The following is a 25357-nucleotide window of genomic DNA, read 5'->3' as shown; positions in this document are numbered from 1 at the left end:
AAACAAAAGGCAAAAATAGACAAGTAAGATTACATCTCACTAAAAACTTCTGCAAAACAAAGGAAACCATTAGAAGATTTAAAAGGTAACTTAATGAAATGGAAAAAAGATTTGCAAATCACATATCTGATAAGGGGTTAATATCCAAAATATATAAGGAACTCCTACAACTCAATAGCAAAAATCCCCACAAAACTTAATTACAAAATAGGCAAAAGACTTGAATAAATATTTCTGCAAAGATAATATACAAATGGTGAACATGTATGTATACATGAAAAGATGTTCAACATCACTAACAATTAGGAAAATGCAAATAAAAACCAGTTTGATATCACCTTATACCTGTTAGGATGGCAATTATAAAGCAAACAAACAAAAAATAACAAGTATTGGCAGGGATCTGCAGAAGTTGGAATCTTTATGCACTGTTGGTGAGAATGTAAAATGGTGTGTCCACTATTAGAAACAGTAAGGGGATTCCCCCAAACAGTAAAAATTGAATTACCATATGATGCAGCAATTTCTCTTCTGGGTATTTATCCAAAATAATTGAAATCACTATCTCAAAGAGATATCTGCACTTATGTGTTCATTGCAGCATTATTCACAATAACTAAGATATAGAAGCAAACTAAATGTAAACCCACAGATGAATGGATAAGGAAAATGTGGTATATACATACAATGGACTATTATTCAACATCAAAAATGAAGGAAATCCTGTCACATGCTACAACAGGGAAGAAACTTGAGGACATTATGCTAAGTGAAATAGGCCAGTCATAGAAGAATACAATACTGCGTAATTCCATTTATATGAGGTATCTTAAATAATCAAACTCATAGAAGAAGAAAATAGAGTGGTGGATGCCAGCAACTGGAGGCAAGGGACAATGGGAGTAGCTATTCAAGAAGTATGAGTTTCAGTTCTGCAAGACGCACAAGTTTTAGAGATCTGTCGTACAACATTGTGCATAGAGCTAACAATACTGTATTGTACATGTAAAAATCTAAGAAGGTAGATATCTTTTTTTACCACAATTAAAAAAAATAAGAAAGAATATCCAAGTGTACCTGCTGTGTTTGTAGCAGATAGCAGAGTGTTAAATAAATATTTGATAAGCGTCAGAAAAATAGAAGTCCTAAGATTCTGGAGCACTACTATGACCTATTTTTCTGATGTCTCTTCTCCATTAGAAGAAACAGTCCCTGGCTTGTTATTGAGCTCTGGTTGAGAATGAATACCTGATCATGGGTACCAAGTGACTATGTTACTTATGATGACTATTATTTTGCAATAACAAAAATATAACTGAACATTAGCAGCAACATTCTACAATTAAATAGATATAGTATATATGAGAACAGGCCAAAGCAGTTCCTGAGAAACAAGTAAATTGTCTCTGCAGGTGGCTTAGACTTTTGTGGAACCTACCAATGCTTTTAAAACCTTTCTATAGTATTTCTGCCAGCATCACAAACCAGGGACATAGTCTTAATAAAAATCATGGGCTTCCCTGGTGACACAGTGGTTGAGAATCTGCCTGCTAATGCAGGGGACACGGGTTCGAGCTCTGGTATGGGAGGATCCCACATTCCGTGGAGCAACTAGGCCCATGAGCCACAACTACTGAGCCTGCACGTCCGGAGCCTGTGCTCCGCAACAAGAGAGGCCACGATAGTGAGAGGCCCGCTCACTGCGATGAAGCGTGGCTCCCACTTGCCACAACTAGAGAAAGCCCTTGCACAGAAACGAAGACCCAACACAGCAAGAATAAATAAATAAATTAATAAACTCCTACCCCCAACATCTTAAAAAAAAAATCATGGTAATGATATCAGCATTGTGTCTGGGCAGGAAACATATTTACAGCTGAGGAAATTCCACAAAGTGTAATATCCATGAAATTTGCTGATTTTACCAGGTTCCCCATTAGGTAATGAAAGCTTTTCAGGGTTTTAGCTGGGGGCTAATACCCTGTATATTTTAGGTTCTGTCTTAAAGAAGGCAGTGTATGCTTTAAATTATGGCCTGATATACGATATATTCTGTATTTCAGTTTGAATACATGGGTTACGATATCAAGGGGTTGAAAGTGGGAATGGATCTTCTAACAAGTATGCTTCCCTATTTCCCTTAGACAAGTTTGTTTTTCATTACTACAACTTGCAGACAGGCAGTTTAGAGGTTGCATTTCTCAAGAGAGCAGTGATTCCAACCAGGCATATGGACATAATATACTTAGATTGGAAGCATGCATACCTCTTAATTATTTTGAGCTCCTCTGCATCAGAATTCACTTAGAGAAGGGCTTACTCTCCTGGCTGTGGTAATTTATCCAAAATACCAAAGATAAACTAGGTTGCTGACACATGATAAGTGTAGGCAAAATTATGCCTAGTATCCATCTCAATACTCTGATGTCCAATAGTAAAATGTCAGTGGAAAGCTGTGGCAAACCAGTAAGACAAGATATATTTTCACATTGATTTGGAGTGTAGAAAGATTTGGATCATCCTACCAGGTAAAGAACCCTGACCAGAGGATAAACAGCATGTGGAATGTTTATGAACAAAGTAAGTAAAAATATTAAGTTCAGTCTCTTGGTCATAACTAAGGTCTGAGAAAGTAAGATTTATGTAAAAGTACCTGGCTGATGGGACTTGGTTTCTGCTTTATTATCCTAGAATGAACAGTTTTATGAATGACTGCTAAGGAAAGTCTGTTCTTAACCTTTTTTTAAAAAAAAATCCAAATATATGCTGCAGTTATTCTAGCTAATGCAGTTAGTATCACCCAGGAATTTTTGCCAGATGACTTCTGATGATTCTCAGGCAAAGGAAGAAACTTGTAGATTACCAGAGGGCAGAAAGGGATAAATCAGGTGAGCAGCAGCTATGGAGCTGAAGTAAGTCAAACCAAATGGGTGCCTGCACTTGGGCAGTGTTCAGGGCCAGGGATGGCCAACCCACCTCTCATTAGATCTCAGCTATTTGCTACATTTTAATTACCAAAAATAAATTGAGCATAGAACAAACACAAGCAGCTCTTCTCGAAACATAATTGTAAAAGTCAAAACGTATCCATATGAATCACTCTTTTAGAAAGAAAACATTTAACAAACACATTTTCAGCCTTCACAAAAAAATTTTTATAATTTATTTGCATTTTCAGTAATGTACATATTCTAGAGGAAATACCTGTACGTTCTAGTGATACAATTATTTTTAAATTGGAAGTAATTTTCGATATACCATATTGAAATAAATAAGAATTTCAAAAAATTCAGTAAGCTGATAGATGTCATTTATTTCTTCAATTATATATCAAATACTGAAATTAAAACTTTAATTAGACATGTCATTAAGTTTATGATGGGTAAAAAAAGTAAAATCTTAAATCTATTTGTTAAATTAATGCAAAGCTGAATCCAATATGAACATTTCTCTTTAGTGCTTTGCATTGATGCATGTTTACTACAACATATCTTTGGTCAAACAGGTCTGCTAACATCTTATATCCTTGGCATAACAATTATTGATGGATTTAAATTTGTAGGAGACAGAGACTGAAAAATAGCATAATAATCGTGTCTTTCAGGTAAATATTTGTTTTTGACAGAAAACTACACCTTTGATTATAAATAGCAATTGTAGATTATGAGCTTTAATGATTTTTAAATATAATGAATTGACATTTAACTTTAAGGTTATCAATTGTACTGTAAATTAAAATTTTCATAAAATTATTTTAAAATTTTCCTATATTTGTTATTTTTTTCTAAAAATTATCTGTTCCCCCTTAAAATATTGCTTACATTCTCTGTCCCTGACAAAAAAATCAATGATTCAATCGATCTCTTGTTTGAAGGCAGTGCTCAGTCTCTTGCACTAAAGGGCACACAAGAATACTTGCTGACTAAAGGCAGAAATGTGGGTATGATTATCTATGTGTTTAATGGAAATTTGTAGACCTTCCCTGGTGTGATGTGCCATCACAATTATTATCAATTCGTGCTCTGACCCCAGTAACACTGGGCAAGCAGAAAGACTTATTTTTATGACAAATGAAATCATTACTCTTATGATATACTAGTCTCCTGTGATGGTTTCCTAATTTGTATGTTCTAGAGGAGCTTGTGAATTTTTTTTCTCTGTGGTCCCTGCATCTATCAACTTTGGCTTACATTTTGTGTGTTCCCCAGGATTCAGCATATTGTCAGTCAGCATATCACTTAAGGTTAAAAGTAAAGGAAAAATTGATATTATTAATAGAATAAACGTAAAATTATTAGTGAACCTTTGTCAGGAATGTTTGAGGAAGAGGGTAAAGCCACCTGGGAAAAGACAAAAGAAGAAGGGGACATGCCCACCAGTTAATGCTATTGTTGAATTCTAGACTTTATCTCTAGCTTAAGGCAGAGAGGAATGGGAATTTTGAAAGCAGGATGAAGATGTTATGTTTTCATTAAGGCCATTGTGGCTAGAATGAACAGAATTGCCCATACAAGTCTTTACCAAACTTAGAAAGATCTATTCTCTCTTTTTCTTCTTTCCTGTTTTAACAAATTTTAGACAAGAAAACAAACAACATTTTGTGACCAAGAATACAGCAGTTGCCACACAGGCCAGCAAGAACCCAATCACATCCAAAGAGTGGTACTGGAACCAGGTGAGGTTGTGGGCAGCTGGCCGCAGGTGCTTGGCTCCTTTGTGGTGCATGACAAACTCGATCCAGAAGACTGCTCGGTCCAGGGGCTTTACAGGCTGATCATGGTGAAGCCGTGATAACCTCATAGCATTCTCTTTATAACTGGTAGGCAAAAACAAACAAAAACATAGAAATTATAGAGCTTTTGTTTTCATTAAAAGTAAGCATACAATACATGATATGTGTTATGCAAGCCAAAATCCATAGCTGTGTTGAGAAAAACATTTTAATTCTTGCTGTGACATGAACTTTGCTGGTCACATAGCATGTTAAGAGTTGTGAAAGAGGGGTGTGGAAGAAATATATTCTTAATGGAGTGTGGTAAAATGCAAACATATAAAAAAGATGGAATAAATCAGTTGTAAATGTATAGCCTCATTTTTCCAAGAAGGAATTTTGGTATTGTGTGAACTATAGTTTCCAGGACTGTTCCAGACCAAGACTCTGAATAACCCTATTTTGAGAGAAAATACCCATTAGAGAGTCCATAAGCATGGCCTCTAATATCAGACTAATTAATGATGACAGACATAGAAACTGATAGTCAACAGTAGTGAGACATTTTTGCAATGCCTGAGCTCGACACTGTGATAATGCCTCCATTGCACACACCTGTGCCTTTGTGATGCAAAACACAGTGTCTATATATCGGCAGTGTCAAGATTGGATGAAGATACTAAGGTAATTTTAGAAATGGCAAGGACATGGGTTTTGAGTTTTTAAGGTAAATAGAAATGTCTCACTAGCATAAAGCCCATAATCAATGTGGCATCACAAGAGCAATAGTTAACAACTCTAATAGTCTCTCAAACACCAATGGTTATAGGTATGTCTTCAAAAGGCATGTTCTGAATTCACTGGAGATTTCTTGGTGGCTGAGCCAAGAATTAGTATGTTTACCTTTGGTTTTGTGTTAGAGATAAAAGTTCCAGCCTGCAGACATGAAGATGACAGGAGGTAGAGATGTGAAGAGATGTCCTGGTGCAAGCTGGACATTGTTGGGATCAGAGAAGAAATGTAATCATCATTCACCAGTGAACATGATACACAACATCCAGCAGCAAGAGGTAATTTACTTGTGTTCTTTTTTTTGTGCACAGTGAGAAAGAATAGTCATACTCTCTCTTTTTGTTTTGTTGTTTTGTTTGTTTTGTTTTTTGTTGTTGTTTTCATACTCTCTTTCAACCAGATTGAAATATAGGTAGGACTAGAAGAGTAGTTACACAAGTTTCATCCTAATACATTTTAGGCAAACTACAGTGGTGATAAGAGACTATCTGTTCAAATCATATTTTTATTCAAGGTTTTCTCCATTTATAGATAGAGATTTAAAATTTGAAATATGCATATACTTGACAGATACACTTGTACATGTGAATACAAATAAAAATACAGTAAGCCTTCCTACAAATGAGATAGGATAATCTATGCTCATTAAGATGATTACTTAATATTTGTTGTACACTGTTTTATGACAGTTATGTTAAAATATTATGAAATTGCTATGGTTTATGTATTTAAATGTAAACTTCGTGCTCCTTAATTCCTTTAAGGAATAAGAAAATGGAATACAAATACATTATATATATACTCTACACTAAACACTTTTGTTCCCAGATAATTTCAGACTTAGAATTAAGTTTAGGTTAAAGTTAAGGTATTTTTTTGTTTGTTTTTTTTGTTTCTTTTTTTTGTTTTTTTTCTTTTTCAGTACACGAGCCTCTCACTGTTGTGGCCTCTCCTGTTGCGGAGCACAGGCTCCAGACGCGCAGGCTCAGCGGCCATGGCTCACAGGCCCAGCCGCTCCGCGGCACGTGGGATCCTCCCAGACCGGGGCACGAACCCACGTCCCCTGCATCGGCAGGCGGACCCTCAACCACTGTGCCACCAGGGAAGCCCAGTTAAAGTATTTTTAAAATAAATAATTTCAGGTATTTTCCTGGGAAATTCTAAGAGTATAATTTTTTCACATCAATAGTTTTCAAATCAACAGGAAAATTTAGTAAGCCTTCTATAAAATGAAGTAGAATTTTTAAAAATTACAGAATTTACCTACTCTGATATTTAGTAAAATGAACCAAATTATCAGCAATTAACAACTTGGTAATAGCCTAATAGATTAGACATCAAGATCATCATTTATGAGAAACAAAAGATCATAATAAGCCTTGCTGAAACTCCTAACCTCCCTTTCCAGATCCTGATGATATATATAATATTCTGAAATATATGATTTGATTATGTATCTTAACAAAAATCTTTTGACTGCAATGTGAGTGGGAGGGGAAAATGGACCACCAGGGCTGACTTTTTAGGATGAGTTCAAGGCAGATATTGAGTGTCTTCCCTTTTGGAAATGAATACATTGACCACTTTGTCTAGAAAACCTTGCTGCTAGGGCTTTAACAGATGGTTTTTCATAGACTAGTTCCACTAAAAAAAGCTGCAAAAAATTCCATTTATGTTGACCTTCTCTCCTAACTCCTAAATTGCAGGTTTCAGTAATGTGAATGGAATATTACAACTATCCTTCAAGTTTTGCCTCTGAATAAAAATAATTGAGTCTGAGATAAACTGGAAACAAATTTTAAAATAAGGTATCTATACAAATGTGGAGCAAATAGTGAAAGCAAGATGAGACACATGACAGCAACTTACACAATATTGGGGAAAAAACATAAAAATGACAGACTTAGAATGTAATTAGGCATAATACATAATTCAAAAGAAGAGGAAAGTTTGAGTAGAGTAAGACTGTGAGAGTTATGAACAAAAGCTCGAGGATCAGATTATGAAACAAGAGGAGGTAACAAAAGACAAGGTGAGCTATTGAAATTAGTTGTTAAAAATAGCACTTTAAAGGATTAATAAGAAAATTACAAACAGTAAGCAATGTTCATGAAAAAGTGAATTTACTAATTTATGGACTATTTGAAGGAATCTCAGTAAATTAAGAAAGCAAAAAATGATTAGAACAATTAGAAAATAATAGAGAAAGAAAACAAACTCAAATATTTTAACATAGGGAATATTAAAATCTGATGTCCCTGAAAGAGATAAAAAATGGAACTAAAAGACATTTTAATAAACAAAAAAAATTAATTTCTGAAAAGAAAAATTGAATAATTTTCATCCTAGATTAACAGTGGTAAAAGAATACACTATAATCCCAGGAAAATGTAGAAAACAAATGATAAGGATATGCCATGTTTAAGTTTCTGAATTTAAAAAATACTATCTATTTCCAGGCCGAACAAGAAACTCTTAAAAAGTAATACTGATCAGAAAGTCCTCAAAACCCTACAGCAGCATTTTAAGCCAGAAGATCATAAGTAACCCTGCACAGTTCAAAAGGAAAGAAAGTGAGATCTAAGTATGTTATATTCAGATAGGTGTCATTCTCCCATCAAGTCAATGAGCAAATATTGTTAACTGTGATTTCAGGGAGTCCATGACTCTTTGATGAAAGAAAATTCCATATGAAGCATTCAGTTAAGAATGAATTCAAAATATTTTGTAGAATCTCTGATTCAATGGTGAATATTGATTCTCTTAAAATATGTGAAAAGATTAAATTACTGTGAGGAAAATAAGTGCCATAAATATTGACAAATTAAAAATTTAAGAATATATATTAGAGATGAAATAACTTCCAATTTCAACTATTAGTGGCTAAAATTAAAACACATTGTTATAAATAAACACTATGTATACATATATTAATTCTTAACCTTGGTGAGACCTTTCAGAGAAAAATATTAAGATATAATCATCTGTATCTAAAGTTCATATAGTTTATAAATGTAGTTTACAAATTTATTTTATCTTTAGCTAAATCAGATAAAATTTAGAATTTTGTTTAAAAATACATATATAGTATCAATTGATATTTATAAAATTATTAACTACTCTAACTACTCCTCCCTGTATATATGCATATACTGATTAATGATATACACCAAGTGTTAACAATGATTATTTTTGAATGATCAATATTGGGTGAATTATCACTTCCATTTTTGTACTTACTGAATGGTTATAATATTTAAATAAACATATATATTTGTTTATAAAAAAAGCAGATTATCCAGAAAATTATCTAAGAATTTATGTAATCACCAACATTATTTATTTTGAAAAAACATTAATATAATATTTGAAATCTTAGTTTGTTTTATCATCTCAGACAATCACTTCAGTAATTTGGGAAATGAAATAATAAAATGGTTTTTAAATGGTCATGTTATAGTTGTTATTTGAAAATACACTAGTTAGAAATGCATGAAACATTGGACATTTTTGAGTATGATGGGTAGCATAATTAATGACAAGCCTTTAAAAGTAGTAGTACTTACAAAGGTTCATTAATGACTGTTCTCAAGGCATTGAGTAAATCTGCACTTGTCATTGTGTTTATGTTCACCTCCACAGCTGCTCCTTTGGCCTTCATGTGAGCAATGTTGTCAGGCTGATCAGCAAACATGGGAACTCCCACCATAGGCACCCCATGATAGATAGTTTCATAGATCCCATTGGTTCCACCATGAGTGATAAAACCTTTTGCTTTGGGATGACCTAGTTTGGGGATTGGAAGAGAAGCAGGTGAGGATTTCATGATACATAATACATTAATAGAATTTCAGAGAGAGATGGGGAAAAAACTATTGGATAACTCAATGAAGAAGGCAGTGTTTTCTACAAAAGCCAAGAACATGGAGAATTGCTATCTCAGATAATCGTGATCCCCGAAAAAGGTGGAATTAACTTCCTCTGCATTGTCTAGAAAGACTTACTGAGGAGGCCATATCAGAACTGAAATTGAAACTTGGAGAGTGGTGAGAGTCTTAACTGAAGATTCTCTTTTATGAGCCAGAGTAAGCATCAATCTATAAAATTAATGGCCCGTTCTTTAATTATATCTGCTTTAAAACTGCAAGTAAAATGTGGAAATTTAAATATTTAAAATGTTTATTGAATTTACTTGCTGTTAAGCAGTTACTTGCCCATCATCCAACTGTACAGCTTTTTTTTCTTGGTCTTACCAAGAAGATCATTCTGTGGTATCCAATCATAGAGCCGAGTATTGGCTCCTAACGTGGCCGGTTTCTTTCCTTTGTATCTCCATAAAACCTGTGGAAGACAGTGCTTTAATTTTGTAAGTAAAAACACAAAATTAAGGCATTTTAAGACCATAGAGTTATTTATAAATCATATAGCCCATCTTAGTTTTTTTTTTTTTTGACTATTTGAAAGTCTGTGTTGAGGTACTACATGAAGTATACAGAAGTTCATAAAAAGTTCAAACAACTGATGTTCATGTATATCTGTTACAGCAGTTAACTTTAAGTCATAAACAAAAGAATATTGCGAAGAAAGTTTTTCAAGAAAAAGTATACTAAAATCTGAAAACAGCAAATACCACTTGATGTTCTGAAAGGATAAAAATTATAATTTGTAAGTTTTATTAATTTAAGAAACATAGATTGTGTTCTAAATAATTTGTTGGATATTCAAGATATAATATATCATGTTTAAATCTATAACCATTATTTTGTTTTCAGATATTTTATAGCTGGTATGAGTGCAGATTACTTTTCTTGCATAAAAATATAATTGAATAGAGAGGGTCATGAGCATAATGTTCTTCCTTATTTCTTTGTATTTTGAGAGGAATTGATAAATGAGAGAAAAGTGCAGTTTGCTTCCCTCCCTGACAAGCTCCAAGGCATGACAGTTGTATTCCACATGCTTCAAATAGCTCCTGCTTTCTTGGAATCAACTCTGGGCCTTAATTCCGAAATGGAGACAAGTCCAAACACTTTTCACTTTCATCTTCTGTTTCAGTTATTTGTGAAACTGATCCAGGTTGCATAGTAGTTTATCAAGGAAGATTTTATTCTAAGCAGAGCTGCAGTCCTCTGTGCCTAAAAGGCTGAAGATCCAGAGGAGAATCTGATGGTGGAAACCAGAAGCTCTTTTCTAGGGACAGGAGAGAGGGTTTTTTTTTTTCAGGTAGCATAAAAGGCTGACTCTCTTGTTCCCCAGGCTATGGCTCCAAGGAGTGAGGCACGTCCCAGGCAGGAAACCAGGCATGACTGGAGCAGAGCATCACCAGTGTCATCAGCAAAGAGTCTGGGACATTGACATATTGAATGACTTAACATCCCAGCCAGGCAGGTGTGAGGGGTGCACATGTCCTCTAAATTCTGAGTTCTAAGCATCCTGTTCTGCCCTCAATGGCCGGCAGGTGGTGCACAAACCCGCCCTTTCTTAGCCCATCCTCCTTTATGTGATAGCTGAGAGGAACATACAAAAGAGGTAGTTTGCAAACATTGAGAGATAAGGTAAAACTGTTTGCCTTTACCTTTTTTGAAAGGGCTTATACTAATAGTCTATTAAATATAGTATTATCACTTAAAAGCTTTTGGAAGTGAGATTGTGAGTGAAGAAATAGAAAATAAATAGGACTAGTTTAGGCAGAATATGAGGGTTAAAAAGCATTAAAACGAACATGAATACTACGTAACTACTTGTCATGAGACCATCCTAGTTCTTAAGTTTCAAATGTAATGTTTTCCAAAAATATAATTAGCTTTAAAATTTTTTTGGCTGCTTTTTGGATGATTTGTTGCCTTTCTGCCCTCCCTCCCTTCCTTCCTCCCTTTGTTTTTCTTTCTTTCTTTCTTCCTGCCTTCCTGCCTGCCTTCCTTCCTTTCTCTCTCTCTTTTTCTCTCTTTTTCCCTTTTTTGTTTTTGAGGGGGAATGAGATAGAGGATTTGTTTATACTCTATTATTTAATGAAGTATCTTGTTAGGATGCTAATCTTTTGTTACATAATTTTTTCTTTTTTTTTTCTTTTCTGTATTACGATTTTCAGATTAAATACTAATAGGTGGCAAACTCTTTAACAGAAAAGTTTAAAAATAAAAATCCAGAGTTTTAACAGGCCTAAATAGTACACTTACAATTATAGAGTTTTATTTACTTTAATATAAAAATATAAAGAGACAGGATGTTTTGTGAATGGAAGTATATAAAGAGTAGAAATCTAGAATTAACAAAATTAAAGTTAATTGAATGTCATAAATTAGAAAATATATACTGTTTGACAAAAACACTAGGATCTTTAATTGTTTTAACTGTAGAAAATTTATCTTAGGAAGATTAGGCTTCTATTTCTAAACCAACTATACTTTAATTGAATCCTAATAAAGCCTAGCAATAGAAAGTATATTCTTGAACATGATTCTACTCTACTCTATGTGTAATCTCTCTTTTCCTGGACCTTGAAGCTAACACACTTTAGAACTTTTGGGAAGAGTCAGTGCAAGTCATAAGGTTTCAAAGAGTAAAAATTATTAGAATCTTAACATTTTCATCTCTATTTCATTGAAAATAAGTGACTTCATAAAAAGATGTATTTTCATAGTAATGCGAAGTCTCAGTAGGCAAATGGTAAAATGTGCCCCAAATACATTTTAATGTTTTGAGACATATTTACTTAAAGGTGGTGCCAGTTCTGCTCAGTGTGTGATGAGTTACAACTTTCACCTAGAAAGAGTACTATTAGCCACACACTCTCTCCAGTTGGCAGAGTGGCTGCCCCCCATGACTGGAGTTTGTACTAACCTTCTGTGGAGTCTGGGCAAGGGCTGAGGCAATGAGATTGGCTTTTTCTTCTGTGAGGTTTTTGACCATTGACCCCAGAGAAAACACCACAATACCATCTTCGCCTGAACTTTGGACAAATTCTTCCATTTCCTTCAGAGATAAAATTCTCTCTCTTACACAAGTGCAGGATCACAGGGGGAAAAAGGCTCTCCTACATTTCTAAATAGGCAGACTCAAGAGAAGTGTCAGGGACATTGTTAGACTGATTCTGTCTTCTGCCACATAGACCATCTAGTCTCTTTAAGAGGAAATGTATTTCTGAAAACTATGGCTTAAATATATAATGAGTGATTACACATAAAGCCATGGAACCAAACCATTATACAAAATGAATAGGGGATAAGAGGCCGATGTTTTCGTGGTACATGGAACTATTACTCCCAAGGCTTAATTTTATGAAGCAACAGAGCTGTTTGCAAACTTGTAAAAATATTCCTTGGAAGGAAGCCCAAAGAAGGGTTCTGAATGAGGCTTTGAAAATTTTTAGCATGCCAGTTTACATCCAATAAATTATGAATAACTTGATCTAACTTCCTGTTAGGCGTTCAGAATATTTTTCTCATGTTTATTATTTCCCTGATTAATAGGGCTAAAAATATTTTTTAAGAAATGGTATATATAGTAATACATTTGAAAAGATGATAATGCAGTTAAATTCCTGCTACAATCATGATAACAATTATGAGACAGTGTTTCTCTGCCTTCCCACAAGAGTGTGACACTAACTGCGTGCCCAAAATTTGAGCCTTAGCACAGATTCTCTGCAAATAAAATTCTCTTGATCATCACTTACAGTTGTGCAAACTAGGCATAGCAAAGTCTGGGATTGGGGTGTTTCACATAATCTATGTAAATGTCACCCTCTAGAGATATGTCATCTCTTTGTAACTATATGTGGTCACCCTGCAATAACTATGTTTCTCAGTTTAAGGCTAGTAAAATTACAACGGGAAGGACAATGCCATAAATGAAATTAGACTGCTATTTTTACTTAGTTAATGCTAAGAGAATATCTGATGTCCCAGGAATTGGTATTTTACCATTTTGATTCAATTCCCTAAACAGATAGTGATTGAATAAAGAAACATTACACACACACAAACACATATGCAGGCACATATACACACAGGTATATTAAGATTTACACACTTACTTGTTTGATTTGGATTCTTGATTTAACTCTCATTTCTTTTCTATTCTGTGTATCCAGTGACTGGCATAATTCTTTCATCAGAGATATAAGCCAAGATTGGTATTGCCCAAATATCTATATTAATAATTGGGTTTGGGATGGAATAATTTTTCTACCTTGTGAAACATGTCTGAGTCATTTTTGTGAAATTGTCTGCATGTGAAAAGTGGGGTTGGAAGGATAAACATAATAGTGTGGCAAGGTATTACCTAATGAGCCATGGGATATGTCTTATCTCTTTCTGTACCTTTATTTATTTTAGATATTGGTTTACTACCTCCAGTAATAACACTCAATAGAGCTTGTCTTCAGCTATACCTTAGTTGGTGTGAAAAGCATATTCAGAATCCTGAAGTAAAGTTTTAAACTTCAATATCCATCTTACCCTAAACAGAAATCAAGAACTCACCTGGGAACACCATTTAACCTGCTATCTTCTACAGAGATTATGTTTGTTTACCCACAACCCAAGCAAATGAATATCTGTCTCTTCACTGCCTATTGATAAAGATAGTTAAATACAATATTCTTACTGTATTTACCTATTATTTTCCTTTGTTTCTCAATATTGTTTGCTTCTAATATTTCTGGCAGTCCATATTTATTCTTTGATAACATTGGAATATGATTTTCTCTTTTACTCCAAAAAAAACCCTGATATCATGGTCATAAAGAACCAATTCAGCGTTTGGGTTTCTCAGTTTTATGATTTCTACTTTATGTTGATGACTCCCAATTTATTTCTAATGCTCTCTGCTGAGACTGAAACCTTGTATTAACAGATGACTTCTAGAAATCTCCACCTGAAAACTCTTTAGACTTCTTAAAGTGAATTTGAAATGGAACTCATCATTGCTATCTCAAAAAAGCTTTTTCAACTAACTTTCCTGGCTCAGTAAATCTCATTGCTCTCCAAGAGGCCCTGTCTGATTCCATGTCTTCCATCAACACTTAACTTCTTCTTACTGACCAAAGCCTGTCAGTAAGAGTCTGCCCAAGACTCACGAAAGCATCTTTATCACTCAAATGATCATAGTAAATGTCCCTATTCATAACTCTATCATGCTTGTTAGGAAGACTACAGCAGTCTTCTTAATGATTTCCAAGGCTCTAGCTTCCTGTTCTTCAATCCAATATCTATACTATGGACACAATGATATTTTTAACATGTCACATGGCAGACTTCATTCTCTGCTTAAATATCAAAGTAAAGTAAAAAAAAAAAAATCATTCACGAAAGACCCCTATGATTTTGAAAATAGATTTGGTGTAGCAAACTGAAGACATCCAGCAGCATAGCTCTGTTATTGACACTGTGGAAAAGAACGAGTATTTGCAAATTACCAAGTCAATCATTTGTATACAAAGAAAACGTGTTTTGCATCCAAGTAAAGAAAAACTCAGATGAGAATATTCCTTTCTTAAGGATTCTATTCAGAATTGGTGATCATGTATACTGCAGGTTGGATAGCCTCTTTTTAGAATCATTACTACTTTGTAGTGCTTGGATATATGTCTGAAGTTATATAGGCAATGATTTAATTTGATAATAAAGAAGCAATTTCCAAGGACACTCAGCTTGAAATTGCCAGAGACTGGATGAGAACACTGCCTCACAGTTTCCCACCAATATGTTATTGTTCTTTAGATGTCTTGTTCCATGCGTGTGACATCCTGTCTTGACTACTAAGTACTTAGGTGAAATTATTGTGTAAACCTGTAGACCACATTTTAAGAAAGACCTAGCTTAAAGTATTCACTAAGCTTCTATTTTTGAAACAGTTATGCGCAGTATGAAATACAAAGCCAATCAAACGTGAGAACAAAACTGAGCAAAAGTATGTAAAAGTTGTTAAATACTTTCATAAGACATTCTAAATGTTATGCTGAGGACTTGCAAAACAAAAATATGGAATTAAACTTTACCACCAGTCTTTTTCCTATAGTTATATTTATTACACAAAATGAGTTATGAACACAGTGGAAAATTATATAAATAATTGATAAATGGCCATTAAATTTGAATTACCATGTAAATATTGTTATTGTTTGAATCTATTACTGTAATCCTACATGGTGAGTTTACTGAGATGCCTTTCAATTTCAAAGACTTCTTAGAGGTAGCCTGAATGTATGGCAAAAGCCTTAATGTAGGTGAGTTGGATGGAGGGAATTGAGCAGAGGACAGTTACCAATCTCTCGGTGGTAATTCAGGCAAGCCGCAGATATCAACCTAGAAATAACTTTTCTAGGTTCTTTAGCTTATTCATTCCTTTCAAAGGCATGTGAGAAAACTAATATGCATAATTTCTGTATCACTTTTAAAAAATTAATACTTTACTTTTTTAGAGCAATATTTGGATCACAGCAAAACTGAGGGGAAAGTGGAGATATCTCCCATGTACCCTTGTCTTCACACATGCATAGACTCCTTCAGTATCAACATCCCCCAAGAGAATCGTACGTTTGTTGCAATTGATGAACCCACACTGAAACATTATAATCATCCAAAGTCTGTTGTTTACATTATAATTAACTCCTAGTATTATAAATTCTGTGGTTTTGGACAAATAATAAAGACATGATCAATCATTATGGTATCATACAGAGTATTTTCACTACCCCAAAATTCTTTCGTGCTCTGCCTATAAATCCCCCATCCCCATCTAACCCCCTAGCAACCATTGATTTTTTTTTTATGGTCTCCACAGTTTTACCTTTCCCAGAATGTCAGAGTTTGAATCGTACAGTAGGTAAACTTTTCAGATTGGATTTTTTCCTTAATAATAGGGACTTAAGGTTCTTCCATTGTTCCATGTCTCTTTGTGGCTCAATAACTCATTTTTTAGAGCTGAATAATATTCCTTTGTTTGGATCTGCAACTTGGTTGCTTCCAAGTTTATCCATTCACCAACTGAAGGGCAATGTGATTGCTTCCAAGTTTTGCCAAATATGAATAAAACTTCTATAAATATCCACGTGCACATTTTTGTGTAAACATGTTTTTAACTCCTTTAGTTAAATATCAAGGAGTGTGGTAGCATGGTAAGAGTATGTTTACTTTTATAAGAAACCACCTAAGTGTTTCCCAAGTGGCTGTACCACTTTACATTCCCACTAGCAATAAGGAGAGTTCCTGTTCCACAACTTTCCAGCTTTTGGTGTTGTCAGTGTTTTGCATTTTGGCCATTTTAATAGATGTGAAGTGGTATCTCATTATTATTTTAATTTGCATTTCCCTCAAAACAAATGACATGGAGCATCTTTTTATATGCTTATTTGCCAACTATATATCTCCTTTGTGCAGTATCTGTTATGGTCTTTGGTCTACTTTTTAATCAGGTTTCATGATTTCTTCTTGTGGAGTTTTAAGTGTTTTTAAAAAACATTTTGGATAACAGTTCTTTATCAGACCTGTCTTTTGCAAATATTGTCTCCCAGTCTGTGCCTTGTCTTTTCATTCTCTTGACATTGTATTTCACAGAGCAGAATTTTCTAACATTTTGTTGAGGACTTCTGACTCTATGAGAAATATTGATCTGTGGCTTTTTGCCTTGTAATGTCTTTGTCTGGTTTTGACATTTAGGTAATGCTATCCTCATAAAATGAGTTAGAACTTATTCCCTCAGCTTTTATCCTCTAAAAATGACTATAAAGAATTAGTATAATTTCATCTTTGAATTCATTTTTGTTACAATTTTTTTATCTCTCTTTTTTTGGTTTTTCTTAGGATTTGCATCTCACTGCTTACACAGTTCATCTGTTTTTAACATGTTGTCCACTTTATCCATTTAGAGCCTTTAGCATATTAATCAGAATTGTTTCAGGTCCTTGTTTTGAAAATTACAACATTCTTGCCATCTCTGGTGATGATTGTTCTGACTACTCGAAATGTGTTTTTGCCTTTTGGTATGCCTTGTAATTTTTTCTTCATAGCCAGTCATGATGTACTGGGTAAAAGAAACTATTGTAAATAGGCCTTTTAAATGTGGTCATGAATTGTGGGGAGAGAGGCAGTCTACAGCCCTAAGATTGTTCTCAGTATTTTACTGAGTCTATGCCTCTGGACTCGTCACAACTCTTTCTCAATTTTTTCTCCCACTTTACTTGGGGCAGGATGGTCTAGAGTTGGGTATATCCCTTTTCCATGTGGTAGTCTAGTGGGACCTGGAGTTGGGTATTTTTCTTCTGCAGGTCAGTTAGGCTCTGATAATACCCCAACACATTGTGTACTGGTTTACTAGTTTACCCTGAGGACAGACCTTTTCAGGAAGAACAGAGTGCTCTAGCTTCTTTCAAAGTGATTCCTTTTCCCCTCCCCTAACTGGAAGTAAGGGATATTTCTTTGATATTTACTATGGAAAATTGGTTGAGCTCCTGGAAGTAAATCTCACAATATTGTGGGGACTCCCTTATGACTAAGTCCCACTGGATTTTTTAACCCTCAGATTTGTCCACACTGAACCTCCAGCAATTCACCAATTATAGTTTAGGTGTTCCTACCCAGGGACTGGTTCCTGTGGTGATTTCCAATCCTGAGTCTCTGCTCTTGAGTGTTCAGATAAGCTGAAACTCTCTGTATATTCCAAAAGAATATACAGATACATTATTAGAATAGAGTTTGATAATTTCAGTGGATACAAAATATTGTGAAATGGCAACTGAAATTTGTGTGTATGAATAAAAGAAAATATAAGTAAAATATATACTTCAACTTCTAATTGTTGAATAATTGTATAAGAGTTGTGTAAACTATGTCTGATTAGAATTGTAAAGTCTTATTAAAACCCATTGTATGTCATGAAGAACCTAGGGGTAAGACAGGAATAAAGACACAGATCTGCTAAAGAATGGACTTGAGGATATGGGGAGGGGGAAGGGTAAGCTGTGACAAAGCGAGAGAGAGGCATGGACATATATACACTACCAAACATAAGGTAGATAGCTAGTGGGAAGCAGCCTCATAGCACAGGGAGATCAGCTCGGTGCTTTGTGACCTCCTGGAGGGGTGGGATAGGGAGGGTGGGAGGGAGGGAGATGCAAGAGGGAAGAGATATGGGGACATATGTATATGTATAACTGATTCACTTTGTTATAAAGCAGAAACTAACACACCATTGTAAAGCAATTATACTCCAATAAAAAAATTGTAGAAAAATAAATAGAGCTGTCATGTGCATTGATAGGAAAATCAAAATTCATAAAGATGCCCATTCTCTCCAAAACAATCTACAGATTCCTTGTAATTCTTATTAAAATCTCAAAATCCCAAGGTTCATGAAACTTGATAATTTTTGTAGAATTTTACATTTAATTTAAAAAATCTACAATAGAAGAGCAAAGAGCTAAGGATAACCAAGGTGCTCTAGAAGAGATACAAGGGGAGAGGGTATTACCCTTCTAGGTATTTTGAGCACGACGACCAAATAAGATGTCTCTCATGTATCCCCCTACCCCTCAACAACAATGATTTGGCATTTATCCACAGACAAATGTGCCTTTGTTGGAGATTCAGGATACAGATAGGAGATTGTGAAATCCGGGTGCAGTACAAGACAGAAAAAGACCTTTTGAGAAGGCAAGTTTGCAATCAGATGACTGACCCATAGAGTGTGATCCTGGTTGCAGACATGGAAAAACGCTCTGTACCCCTGAGAACTCAGCTACAGCCTGTTTCTCTTTGGTTCTGTCACCAACACCATATGCCAAGGAACCCAAGAAGAGTCATGCCCACCTGCATGTCGAGTAATAAACACACAAACCTCAGTCTCAGCTGTGGGCCCTGAAGTGGCCCATGAACTGGCTCGAGCACCTATGGGATCCCTGGAAGCAAGTTTGCTAAACTTGGTCAGACTGTAGATTCTGAAAAGACCCTGTAACTGGGCTGCAGCCCCTCCCAGTCACAGTCCTCAAGTAGCCTTGCTGGCACAGCAACTAGACAGGAGGCACTCCTGTCTGCACCCCAGGAGATCCTGAAATGCTCCTATACTTAACTCCAGCCTGCTCACAGCCACAGTCTGCCTGCTGTCCTGAGGGTTCAGGGTCCCAGAAGGAGACACTTTGACCTACAACCTGGAGATTCTGAAAGGGCCCTAACTTGGCTCTAGCCCCTTCTAGCCACAGTCTGTGAAAAATCCTGCTAACTTACAGACCCAGCAAAATACACTCAAGGCTGTGTCCCCAGAGATCCCAAAGACTTCCCTACTAAGCTGCAACTCCATCACAGCTACAGTCCATTAGCAGATCTGCCACACAGGGACCCAGTAGGAGACACTCCTGTCTGTGCTCTCAGAGATACTGAAAAGGCCATACACTTAGTTCCAGCTCCTCCCAGCCACAGTCCATAAGTCTAATTTTTGATGGGTGGGTAGAGGATGTGGTAAACACACACACACACACACACACACACACACACACACAGGAATATTATTCAGCCATGAAAAAGAAGAAAATCTTGACACTTGTGACAAAATGAATGAAACATTCTAAGTGAAATAAGTCAGACAGAGAAAAACAAATACTATATGATCTCACTGAAATGTGGAATCTTAAAAAAAAAGGCCAAATTCAAAGAAATGGGGAGTGGATTGGTGATTGTCAGGGATGGGTGGGGGAGGCTTAGGGAGATGTTGGTCAAAGGGTACGAACTTTCAGTTATAAGATGCATAAGTTCTGGGGATCTAATATTCAGTATGATGACTATGGTTAACAATACTGTACTATATACTTGAAAGCTGCTAAGAGAGTAGACGTTAAATGTTCTCACCACAAAAATAGTAAATAGGTGGGGTGATGGATGTGCTAACTAACATTACTGTGGTAAACATTTTGCTATACTTCTGTGTGTATCAAGTCATCATGTTGTGCGCTTTAAACTTACACAATGTTATACGTCAATTATGTCTTAATAAAGCTAGAAAAAAGAACAAGTACGAGAAAGAAAGATAATGAATAGAAGAAAAACCACTTAAGTAGTGAAATTTCTGAATGATAAAGCAAATATTGTAGTTAACTAGGGAAAAGAAGAAGCCTTGAATAAATAGTAATGGTACAACTCCTTATCCCTGGGCAAGGGTAAGAAGAAAGAAAGGAGAGGAGAGAAGAAGAGAGGGAAGGAGGCATGAAAGAAGGAAGAAGGAGGAACAGCAAAGGAAGGAAGGTGAAAAGAAAAGAAATTGAGTCCAACCTACAAAATACACAAAAATAAATTAGTAAGTAGATTAAAATCTTCAAAAGCAAAGCAAGACCATAGCTTCTTTGGGGACAATACAGAAGGCAATCTTTATGCTTTCAGACTAAGAAAGGATTTCCTCAAGTGCATAAAGAAAATGGTTAATTAATTTGACGCCATTAAGTTTAAAACCTGAAGGTCTTCATATGATATTTAGGACAATGAGAAGCACATTATAAACTGCCAAGAAGATGTTTGCAATACATGAAACTAACAAAGGCTTATATAGAGTATACAAGGAATTTATTGAATCCATAATGAAAGCACAAGCAAACCCATTAGAAAAAATGGGCAAAAGACATGAGAAAGATATTCACTGAAAAAGAAATAAAAATGGCCCATAAAATATGAAAAGTTACTTAATCTTAGTAATAGCAATCTAAATAAAACCTAAGATGCAATTTCAGACCTACCATATTGACCAAACTTAAAAGAAAATCATTATTTTGAGGAATTATAAAATTAGAACATGGAGACAGTTGCTGATGACTGTTAATAAAAGTCATTCAATCATATGCTAAGTAAGGATGTGGTACTGTGAGGACTAAAATGCTGTGTTGGTTAAGGTAAAATTTTGTATAGTCTTGGTTGGAGTATAATTTTTTGAGAAAAGTCTGAAATTACCTAGTAGGGGAAATATATTATATATATATATACAATTTACATCCTATTGATACTATTGCTCTGTTATTACAACAGAGGACATATACAAAAATGTTCATAATAGCAGCATTATATAAAAAAATTGTAAATAGATAGTTGTCCATCCACAGAATGTCATGATGTAGTCACACAACAGAACACTATCTATAGAGCTTAAAAAAAAACATGATTGCATCTTTAAGAGTATTGAGCATAAGTAGCACATCTATGCTTGTATTTGTATAATATTTAAATAAACTAAACAATAGAGTGTTGAGGAAATCACATATAATGGTAGACATCAAATTTCCAAGAAAATGTTCACCAAAGTTAGACTTGTGGTTTTTACTGGAAAAAGCATGTTTCTAAGAAGCTGATGACTATCTATTTCTTAGCTTGCTTGTAGGGCACACAGAAGTTTATTTTATTATTTACATCAACTGTATACTTACATTTTTCACTTTTTATTGGTATGATATTTTCTAAAATCTAAAACTTCATATGTAATCTTTTAAACTATATAAAAATATTTTTATGTTGATGTAAATTAGTTTAAAATTCCTAAGTCAATTGATGAGCTTAAAAAGATGTTTGTAATGCATATCATAGAAAGAAAGGCTTTAGATTCCCTAAAATTCCAGACCAGTTAGAGATCAATAGAATAAACAGCCCATAAGAAAATGGAATAATTGCTGGCCACCTAAGAAAAGGTCTGAAGATAAAGGTTAAATGTTTCAAAAATTTTAGAGGACATTGTGGCAGAGTTATAAGTACAAAAGTTTAGGGCAATATATATGTATATATATATATATATATATATATATTTTTTTTTTTTTTTGTAACACCAGAGCTGGAACAATCGAAGTATAGCTTTCACACTAGACCAGTTCAATGATTTGTTATACCCATTCATATGAATATTACTAAATCAATATAAAGGATAATGTAGATTTTAAAATGTTGTGTGGAAAGATGTCAAATATATATTAAGTGAAAAAATAGGTAAACATGAATATTTACTCATTATTCCTACTGGTAAAAGAAAGAAAAAAATGTATATTTATGTTTAATAATACATAGACAATATCTTGATGTAAAAACAAGAAAAGTTAATAGTGCTTATGTAGGAGAAACATGAAGCTAATTATCATTCATTATATATACTTTTGTTCCATTCAAATTTTTTAGCAATTTGTATTAGTTATTTTTATCATGACATCAGGAATGAAATTATACTCATAGTGCATTCAGAATTGCTTAAAAAGAACATGAGAGTACAGCAATGAAAATCAATGACAGTACTTATGGTAAAAGAAAAACGTATTAAAGATGTTAGAGTTAAAAATTTGCCATTGATCCTAAGGACTATATTTGTTTCATAATATGTATACATACAGAATCCTATACCTTTCCTCTATTTATGTATAATATGACAAATGTCCTAGAAAGTTATTGATTAGAACTAGGGCAGCATCTCTAATAATCAGAGTATATTTCTAATTCTGTGTTTTGTGTTTATTTGTGAGGGAAGAATTGAGGCCAAGGCCCTAGTCTTATTTACCTCAAATCCACACACTGCCTATACCCAGGAAGTTCTTATCAGTTGCTAAATTATTTACTGTGAAATCAGTTCAGTGTAAATTCAAAATCATGTGTAAATCTAAGGATTTTTAAAGTGGGTTATTTTGACTATTAGTTCTGTGAAACAATGTGTCTATTAAAAATCAGTGTTATGGACTGAACTATGTTCCTCTAACATTAATATATTGAAATCTGACTGTATTTGAAGATAGGTACTTTAAAGAGGTAATTAAAATTAAATGAGGTTATATGAGTGGGGCCCTAATCTAACATGACAGATCACCTTACAAGAAGAGGAAGAGACACTATGAATTTACATATACAGAGAAAAGACCATGAGAGGACATAGCAAGAAGGTGACCATCTACAAGCCAGAGAGATAGGCCTCAAGGGAAACCAGCCTTGACAACACCTTGGTCTTGGACTTCTAGCTTCCAGAACTGTGAGAAAATAGACTTCTGTTTTTTTATGCCATCTAGTCTTTTAGATTTAGTTATAGCATCCCTAGAAAACTACTACATTAAGGAAGTTAAATTAGTTAATATTTCTAATACCCAGTATGATCTTTTGTTTGTTAGTTCATATTTCTTCATGACTCTCAAAAATATTTGGAGTGATAGCACATGCTGGAGAGGGTGTGGAGAAAAGGGAACCCTCCTACACTGTTGGTGGCAATGTAAGTTGATGTAGCCACTATGGAAAACAGTATGAAGGTTCCTCAAAAAATGAAAATTAGAACCATATGGTCCAGAAATCCCACTCCCAGGCATATATCCAGAGAAAACCATAATTCAAAAAGATACATGAATCCCAATGTTCATAGCAGCACTATTCACAAAAGCCAAGACATGGAAACAACCTAAATGTCCATCGACAGATGAATGGATAAAGAAGATGTAGTATATATATACAATGGAATATTACTCAGCCATAAAAAGGAATGAAATAATGCCATTTGCAGCAACATGGCTGGAACTAGAGATTATCATCCTAAGTAAGTCAGAAAGAGAAAGACAAGTACCATATGATATCACTTATATGTGGAATCTAAAATATGACACATATGAGCCTATCTATGAGACAGAAACAGATTCACAGATATAGAGAACAGACTTGTGGTTGCCAAGGGGGAGGGAGGTGGGGGAAGGGATAGAGTGGGAATTCTGGGTTAACAGATGCACTATTATATATAGAATGCATAAACAACAAGGTCCTACTGTATAGCGCAAGAACTATATTCAATATCCTGAAATAAACCATAATGGAAAAAGAATATAAAAAAGAATGTATACATATATATAACTGAATAACTTTGCTATACAGCAGAAATTAACACAACATTGTAAATCAACTATACTTCAGTAAAAAAAAAAAATATTTGAAGTGAAAGCCAGCCTCAGCTGATGGGATCAGATAAGAGCTAGATATGTGAAAATTGTAAAGCAAAACCATTCTTTATTAGAAAAGGCAAGTGATTAAAAATAGAATGTATGTAACTAGTGAAGTGAAAAATATGCTGTTTTTAACACCTCAAGCAGTAAACTCTTTTAAGTTTCTATTTAATTTTCCAGGTTTCTGTATTATGCTCCCCCAAAAAACATAAAACATACTAGGAAACTTTTCAGTATGACCAGCTATGATGAAGCAGTTCACATAGGACTTACTGAAGTTTCATCCCAGATTTATGAGAGAGATAGGAATAGAAGGTACTCTGGTCCAACAGGAGAATGGTATAAATTTTAAATCTAATAATCTATGATTTTCTAAATTTGTAGAGCAAAATTCAAAGAAAGTTAAATAACAAATTTAATCCCATTGTTAGTATAGCTTAGGTTTCAGTTTATTACTGGAACCAGGCAAGAAGATTATCTTCCTCTTTCAACAAACATTACACTCTCTTTACCAATAAGAAGTCAAACGTCCTCCTTTATGAAAACTCAGTGTACTAGACCTATTTGTGATATACTGCATCTGACAAAAATACATCTTCCACTGGATTGACATTTAATAGCATGTTTTATATTTCATTTTGTTTTGATAACTTTTAAGTATTGAAGTATCCTACAAAATAGATGACTGGAAAGAAAGAGTAACTATAGCAAGATATTTCTTGCCTCCCCTTCCCAATTATTTATTGAACAACAGTTCATTGCTATCAGTTGTGGAATTTTATGTGGAAGTGAAAGTTTTAAAAATATATTCCTTTCATCTTCCTAGACTTTTCTTAAACCTCCTTAGCTTCTTCTGATAACTACTTTAGAATGAAAAGCAGAGTCTCTTACCTAATACTTTACTGTAAAACTGGTCCCAAAGCTGAGTGTCAGTC

At 34.4% G+C, this 25357-nt stretch overlaps 1 protein-coding gene across 1 annotated transcript in view; it reads right to left on the bottom strand.

Moving 5' to 3' along the window:
* Positions 1 to 4536: 4536 nt before the first annotated feature.
* LOC114902385 (UDP-glucuronosyltransferase 2A3-like) overlaps positions 4537 to 25357 on the bottom strand; it is a 34889-nt gene continuing 14068 nt past the window's right edge. The window contains 5 exon segments of the mRNA XM_029234696.1: positions 4537 to 4816; positions 9070 to 9289; positions 9757 to 9844; positions 12344 to 12495; positions 25314 to 25356. Coding sequence (XP_029090529.1) covers positions 4537 to 4816; positions 9070 to 9289; positions 9757 to 9844; positions 12344 to 12495; positions 25314 to 25356 — 783 coding nt within the window.

This window comes from Monodon monoceros, unplaced genomic scaffold, assembly GCF_005190385.1.
Source record: "Monodon monoceros isolate NGI ecotype Baffin Bay Population unplaced genomic scaffold, NGI_Narwhal_1 Super_Scaffold_20, whole genome shotgun sequence".
Lineage (NCBI taxonomy): Eukaryota > Metazoa > Chordata > Mammalia > Artiodactyla > Monodontidae > Monodon > Monodon monoceros.
The sequence above is the reverse complement of the archived record's forward strand: the minus strand, read 5'-3'. Positions and strand labels throughout refer to the sequence as shown.